Raw genomic sequence first — 7,632 nt, 5'->3', positions numbered from 1 at the left:
GCGGGTGGTGGTGGTGCGCGCGGAGGACGTCGGCGGGAGGGCGGCGGAGACGCTCGAGGCGGTCGGGGCCGCGCTCGGGCTGGGGGAGTGGGGCGAGGAGGCGGAGGGGCTCGTTAGTAACTCGAGGAAGGGCGGGCGGTTTGTGTGGGCCGACGAGTGGGACGGCGAGGACGAGGAGGCGCTGTACAACTCCGGCGTGGAGATGTTGCACGGGACGAGGAAGGCGCTGGATGCGATGTGGAGGGGGGAGTGTCTGTGGCTGAAGGAGGAGTGGGGCGTTGCTTATGATGACGTTTGCTGAGCTGTTGCGGGTGAGGTTTTATTAAGAGCATCCCCACCGGCGCCAAGGCAAATAGGCAAACAGGCAAAACTATTTTCATACGTGTAAGTCTCTCCCTGGCCAGTTGACGTTTTTCCTATTTGCTGTTTTTCCTCTACCACTGTCTTCTACACCCGTCAAGCCGCAGTTATTAAGTTTAAGGAGTTTGACCATCGCGCCGGGAGCGACAATCAAGGCATTATGGATTATGTGCTGCAAGACGAGTTTCATGCCTCCTTCCTTGACGACCCAATGCAGCTTTTCTCGAGTAGTGACGACGACAGTGACGACAAAGTCATCCGCAGAGGCTCCCGTGCTGGTCGTTCTGGAAATATTGAAAGAGGCAGAGAATCAGCTGCTCTGCGTTTGCACAATGATTACTTTGCACCAACTCCAACCTACACTGCTCACCATTTTCAGCGTAGATTCCGCATATCGCGGTCTGTGTTCGGCAGAATTATCGCGGCAATACCGACAAGTGATATTTATTTTGTACAGCGCGAGGACTGTACGAAAGGAAAGGGATTTACTTGCCACCAGAAAGCCACAGCAGCGCTGCGTTTACTTGCCTATGGCATCACAGCCGACTCGGTGGATGAATACATTCGGATGGCAGAACCGACCGCGTTTTCTTTGACGTACAAGGGGAAGTCGAAGCGAAAGCATGGGCCACGATTGGAACGCCATTTCCAGGAACAGGTGTGGAATTCATGGAGTACCGGTTGGACTTTCAAAGTATCGAGACTGTTTGCTCACCAATTGGTGATGATTTTACCAGTTGTAGAGAGCATAGAGACCAACGGGGATATGTATTTGTCCGGATTAGCGCGAACAGTGTTTACTTTCACTGTACATTTCCTGGTTTCGCGCCAAAAGTTGCCCAATGGTTTACTTGCACTTGGAAAGTCATAAACTATTTGTAGGATAGCACCTGAGGCAAATTCCGGATATTTGCCTCCGTTTTTCGGAGGGTGCTATATTTTTTCCTCTGTTTTTGGACGAGTAGGGTTGCATTTCGGAGGAAAAAAAGCAAATAAAGTAATTTGCTGATTTGATCAAGTGCCGGTGGGGATGCTCTGAGGTTTATCAGTTGCAACGGTGCAATTGATGAGCAACTGCGACGATGTAATTTTACAGTGCAATGGGTGCATCCAGAAAATAGCACTCTAACACTTTACCATTGTATGATAGTTTCAAAAATTGATTGTCCCCACCACTCTTGCACTCCATCACTGCCCTTCCGTGGCGGTTCCACCCCAGTTGGAACATGTTGCGAACTGTACACCCACCGAACTGTACACCCACTCGCACCCCCACTCGCCGACAACCTCCCCATCCCCTAATCCCAAAGCGAGCCACACCTTCCTCCTCAAACCTGGCGCCCGCATTCTGACACTGTCATCTCAACATGGCATCCCTTTTGGACGCATCCGACCCTCCCTCTCAAGCTACCCCTTTCCCTCAGCCACCATCCACGCCAAACTCCCCACGCATCCCCAAAAAACGCTCGACACCTGACCAGGAGGAGCTCAGTACTGGCGAAGGAAGCAACAAGAAGGCTAAAAAGTCTCGGGCCGGTGTGCCAAACTACAACAAAGAAGATATCGACGCCCTTCTTGATTTTACTTCAGAGGCAGAGTCTCTCGGCGCCAATCACTGGGCTTGGGTTGCCCAAAAGTTTTCAAGATGGGCAAAAGCTAACGAGCGCCCAGTTCGTGATGGTGACTCTCTCAAGCATAAATTTGATAAGCTTGCCAACACAAAGAAGAAAACCGGGGACCCGTCCTGTCCGCCTCACGTTCGCCGAGCCAAACACATTGCACGTGATATTCTCAACAAATGTGCGGCCACAAGCGTTAGCGGAGACAGCAGTGACGGCAATCAAGAGGCCAATGCAGGCGAGAGCGATAAAGCGGGCACGGGTGGTGATAGTGGCAAAGTAGTCGGGGAGAGGGCTCGAAAGAGAGACACAGGAGCCACCGGTGTGGCAAAGGCTCAACAGATTGAGGAACGATACCTGGAGCACGTTGCAGAAATATCTGCCTGTGTTCAGACTATATCGAAGGCATTCGAGTCCAGCGAATCGACTAACTTGACTCAGAGTAGCGTGGTCTCCATTGTGCGTCACGAGGTTCAAGAGTCAATGCGTCCAACAAACGCGCTTCTGTCGGAGATGATGTCTATCATTCGTAGCCAGTCAAACAAATGAACGATCCGCTTTTATTGTGCTGGTCGCCGGTTACAGTGCGTAGAACGAATTTGGTTTCGGCCGACATGGCGAGTGCGAAAGTTAAACATGTGACAACATATTCTCAGCAAACGATATCGTTTCTTAGAATCTGCAGGAAGAGGCACCTTCAATCTGGCAAAAGGGCCTTTTATTGCCCTCACTCCCCATTCCGCCGACTGTCTTTCACTGGGCATTGCGCGCTGTAAAATTGTATCCACCGCAGCAAGGGCGAGCGAACACGGAATGTCGTTCGTTTCGTTAGACTTCCGTCCTCTAACGACCTTTCCGTTTGTCGCTTTCAAATTATTAACGAATGCGCTATCCCCAAGTACAGCGTATCCAGGCGGCGTGTATTCGTCCGATAACTTTGGAAAGTAAAGACCAGATGCACTGGCAAGTTTAGTGTCGTGCCAGCTCCCCGGGAAATTTATAGCCGCATGAATCAGCTCGCCATAGAAGTTCCAAACGAATAAGTTGGTGACTTCCACCCCTTGGGTGAACCCTTTAAAGTAGGCATTTTGCATATTAGCATCAGTGTAATCTGCACAAGGCATACGACCTCCGTCTGTAACCGCGAAGACACCACTCAACAACGGCCCGTACTGACGATTTTCTCGAAGTAGCTGCGCTGAGCTTTCCATCTCGGCCGGCGAAGGCCATTTTATTTCGAAATCTGTTCGATTCGTCCGCTTGACGACATGATACAGAACCTCAAGGGCATAATCCATCCAGACTTCAATAGAACTTGGTACTAAACCAAACAGCGGACACAAGCTGTATAGGGTCCCTCTTGTTTTTATGTACCAAAGAGCCAACCCCAACAAATCAATACTTTCCAATTGCGTACTGCGTCCTCTTGTTTTCGGTCCCCTTCGATAAGGGCTACCGAAGTTACATTTCAATTGTTCCTGTATACAAAATGGAAGTATACTGTTTAGCAGTAAGGGCTTCGTGATATTTACGGATACAAGGAAGTCGGAGTCTTTCCCGAACGAGAGAAGCACGCGCCAAGGAGTGGACCGCTGTGTGCGAGGGCGAATAATGGCTGGGCGGAGGTACTTTGGGTTCTTGTTGCGATGACGGCGCTTGCGGCGCATTGTTGTCCTCCTCCGGGCGACAAGACATGTCGTCAGAGCTGCTAGCGATACTGCTAGAGCTGCCAGAGTGTGCTTGAGGCTGTTCTGAAAGGGCATTGGCGAAGCGGGCATCACCGACAGCTCGAGAGAGGGGTCTTGGAATGTGGAACTCCAGTGCGCAAGGATGGAATGGGAAGTGGTGCGGGAGTGGTGGAGTGGAGAGGGGTCGAGAGGGCTTGATCAGATGGTCAAAAGTAGTCAGCCGGCGACCACTTTATCGGTCGCTGATTGGTCAAAAAAGTAGTCGAGTGATACAGTGTTATTTTCTGGATGCACCCAATGAATGCGCCAGATTTGGGTGCGCCAGATTGGTGACAAGCAGATTTGGGACAGCTTGTCCTCTGCTTCAATTACATCCGCCAGATGTGGGACAGCCTGTCCTCCGCCGCAGAATCGGAATGTTTTTACTGGACACGCAGTTGCACGAAAACATGTCAGCGTCGCATGCGCGTTGGTGCTACCTTCGAAGGTACATGCAGCATGGCCACTGCAACATTATGCAGTACCCTTGGGTACGTATAGACTCTGCCACGCACTGTATAGCCCCGTGCCGTGCCGTTGTTGACAGTCAAACTCTTATCCATCTACAGTATGGTTTACCCTTGGGTAATGATTTTTAAAGGGAGTTTTTCAAACATACAGGAAGTTTAGACCATTCCGAAAGTTTCAATTCCACAGCTTGGTGCGCTCGTTTACACCATTTGCGACCGACACTCGAACACGGAGACTGCCCTTGAAAGAGTGGTAGTACTGTAGACATGTAAAATCATTTGCCATGGTAAGATCAGGGATCGTGACAGTGGGGTGCTACGGATTGTGGCAAAAGAGAGAGAGCCTGATCAGGCTCCTGACGGTGGACAAATGGGCGGAGGTGAATACGATGATCAGCATGAACGCTGGGCACGGTGCCTCCTATCTTTTCTTCTCATGGTCTATGCCGCATTAAGTACTACGCTGCTGTCTCTTCGTTTACCCCATTTCATCATCCCGGTACATGAATTGCGATAAGCATTCATTGCCGCGGGTTGCATTGCTCGCTTTCCTCCGCTTAACGGTGTTTTTGCCGCTACCGTCTGCACATCTGTCTGCCACAAGGGTAAGCGTCCCCTGGCGTATGCTTGTGTCGCCTGCATTCCTCTAGATAATTGAGGGCAACGACATACAAAAGTCTCTCCTTAGAAGAATGACACGCAAAAGAATATTCTTTTTAGTAGAATACATACACTGTTTCCCGTCCTGGGAATGGCCAAAACAACCCTATTTTCATGACATTTATTCATATGCGACATAAGAATGTAGAATGTCGAATGTCGCTTTATCCCATGGAGTACAGTATGTAGAAGGGAACGTATTTTGGTCCTCTAAAACGGCCAAACAGATGTCCGAGATCTGCTTGGTATAATGTTCAGACAGATGTTCCGAATTTGGCTGTACTGCACTACCTTCGGTGCATCAATAGAGATCTCTCAGCTGGCAAAGTGCAAACGCAGAAGCAGACGAGAATTGATTCCTTCTTTTCAGGGGCCAGTAACCTTGCTGGACAAGCCTCATAACTGCCGCCATAGGAGTATTCTCTTTACACCAGTACTGTGGCATAGAAATATTCCGTAGCGTGCTTTGACTTCGGTTCCAACTTGCAATTTTTTTTGAAAAGAGTAAAACCTACCAAAGAAAAATAGAAACCGTGGACATCAAAGTTGAAAAGAAATAAAATTCGCTATGATAACGCTTGGTCGGATGGACACTACAGTAATCTCTCTTTATAAGAATGAGGACGGGAAAGGACATTATTATTCATGTAAAGAGAATATTCGTATGGCGGCAGTTATGATGCTTGTGCAGCAAGGTTACTGGCCCCTGAAAAGAAGGAATCAATTCTCGTTTGCTTCTGCGTTTGCACTTTGGCAGCTGAGAGATCTCTCTTGGTGCACCGAAGGTAGCGTAGTACAGCCAAATTCGGAACATCCGTCTGACCATTATACTGTACCAAGCAGATCTCGGACATCTGTTTGGCCGTTTTAGAGGACCAAAATACGTTCCCTTCTACATACTGTACTCCATGGGATAAAAGCGACATTCGACATATATTCTTATGTCGCATATGAATAAATGTCATGAAAATAGGGTTGTTTTGGCCATTCCCAGGACGGGAAACAGTGTATGTATTCTACTAAAAAGAACGTTCTTTTGCGGGTCATTCTTTTAAAGAGAGACTAGCGTGTTGTGAGAATCGGTCTCACGATTCGATTATAGTGCTAATTGATCTCAAGCTCTCAAGAACAACCGGCATTCATGTGAATCACACATACAGCAGTCTCTCTTTATAAGAATGAGGACGGGAAAGGACATTATTATTCATGTAAATTAGCCTATAGAAAAATGCGTACAGTAAGCCAATATTTTCTTTGAAAAAACACCTTTATGCGCGTCAACGAGTTGGTTTTCGCCAGAATCGACAAGCAAGTGCATTACTTGTAGTGATGGCGCCCTGGTTGCCTTTTATTTCTTTATTCAATGTCCTTTTGAGAGCAAAACCTTGTCTAGAAAAAAAAAAAAAAAAAAGTGCCTTCGCCACGCCGGCCACATACTACTCGTACAGGAACAGCACAGCGTTCGGCGGCGAGGGGATACGTGCATAGTCGCGTGGATATTCGCGTGCATAGGGGCCGGCCGTCCGAATGCACGCCCGCCCCTCGCGCCAAGGCAAGCAGCGAGGAAAGTACCGAGGAACACGGCTGAGGGCCGGAGCGGTTTTCGCATGTGCTTGCGAGGGTGGTCGAGAAAATTAGGATTGCGGTAAAGATGCAGAGAGCAATACTGTACGTACTGTAGAGTACAAAGGTCGAGAGATCGTTCCATGTGCCCGTCGCCGCCGACCGCCGACTGTTGACAGTGTCCGAGTCGCGATGCAGCCAGAGGTCGAAGGGCTAAATTATGCATTTGCCCCGCATGAAGGGCTATGCTTGCCCCGCATGAAGGCCAACTCTCGCACTGCCGCGTTTCTCACCGTCGTGCTTGGTTGCGCGTTTTTGGACACAGCCTTGCCCCGTGCGCCATACGGTCTTGCATTTTGCGACCATATTTCTGAGGGCCTCCTTTAAGACAGCATGGACGATAATGGAGACAATGCGCGACAGCACGACTACTGACTGCACCAAAAAAAACTAACGCCGTCGAGTGTACCGTGCACGTGCACGGTGCTCTCATCTCTCCGCGATGTCTGCCGCGGGGCCTGTCGTTACGGTACACGACAGTTGGCATTGTCAACTAGAGTTGTCAGGGACGAGTTGTCAGGGCGGCAGCCCTGTGCCAAATACGTCCACGTGCCGTACGGTACACCGTAGTACCTGGCGGCTCCTGCTTTTCGGAACACCCGATGAAAGTGAAACGGATCTCAAGTCTTCAGCGTTCCCGCTCTTCCGGGGCGCGCCCGATCTCGCCGCTGCATGTCGAGAGTTGCTCCGCTCCATGTCCATTCGGCCCCACATTCCCGCGCCCCGCCATCCCCTCGTGTGCCCCACCACCGTCGCCATATGCGTGCACTACCAATGGTACACCAAACACCTACTTTTCACATGTTCAGCGCAACAATGGCACGTGTCTGGGGGCACCCCACATATCAACTTGATATGTGGGGTGCCCCCAGACAGGTTGATATTATCAACCCACGTAACAGCCCATGCGCCCTCCCACGCGCCCTCTCACGCCCCCCGCCCGCGCCCCCCTCCCGCGCCCCCCTCCCGCGCCCCCCTCCCGCGCGCCCTCTCACGCCCCCCGCCCGCGCCCCCCTCCTATGCGCCCTCCGGCGCCCTCTCGTTTCATTCCGTTCTGACACCGCTCGGCCCTGACACCGCTCGGCCCGAGCGCGTAAAAAAGCGACCGCTCTCCGATCCGGTGAGCGGTATAAAAAAGCCGCCGCCGCCCCTCGTACTGCAACCGCACGACGC

The 7,632-nt window shown here is 50.8% G+C and overlaps 2 protein-coding genes across 2 annotated transcripts; one reads left to right on the top strand and one right to left on the bottom strand.

Annotated features, from left to right (window-relative positions):
- Window positions 1-1,727: 1,727 nt before the first annotated feature.
- CHC_T00001848001 (hypothetical protein) lies at window positions 1,728-2,528 on the top strand. Its single transcript, XM_005712764.1, has one exon. It carries the CDS (start codon window positions 1,728-1,730, stop codon window positions 2,526-2,528), a length of 801 nt encoding a protein of 266 aa, XP_005712821.1.
- An 11-nt stretch (window positions 2,529-2,539) lies between these two features.
- CHC_T00001847001 (hypothetical protein) lies at window positions 2,540-3,073 on the bottom strand. The gene has a single exon (XM_005712763.1). The coding sequence runs from the start codon at window positions 3,071-3,073 to the stop codon at window positions 2,540-2,542; it is 534 nt and encodes a 177-aa protein (XP_005712820.1).
- Between the last annotated feature and the right edge of the window lie 4,559 nt (window positions 3,074-7,632).

Source organism: Chondrus crispus, genomic scaffold, assembly GCF_000350225.1.
Source record: "Chondrus crispus Stackhouse genomic scaffold, scaffold_116, whole genome shotgun sequence".
Taxonomy (NCBI): domain Eukaryota; phylum Rhodophyta; class Florideophyceae; order Gigartinales; family Gigartinaceae; genus Chondrus; species Chondrus crispus.
Note: the sequence above shows the minus strand (reverse complement) of the source record. Positions and strands in the feature narration are given on the sequence as shown.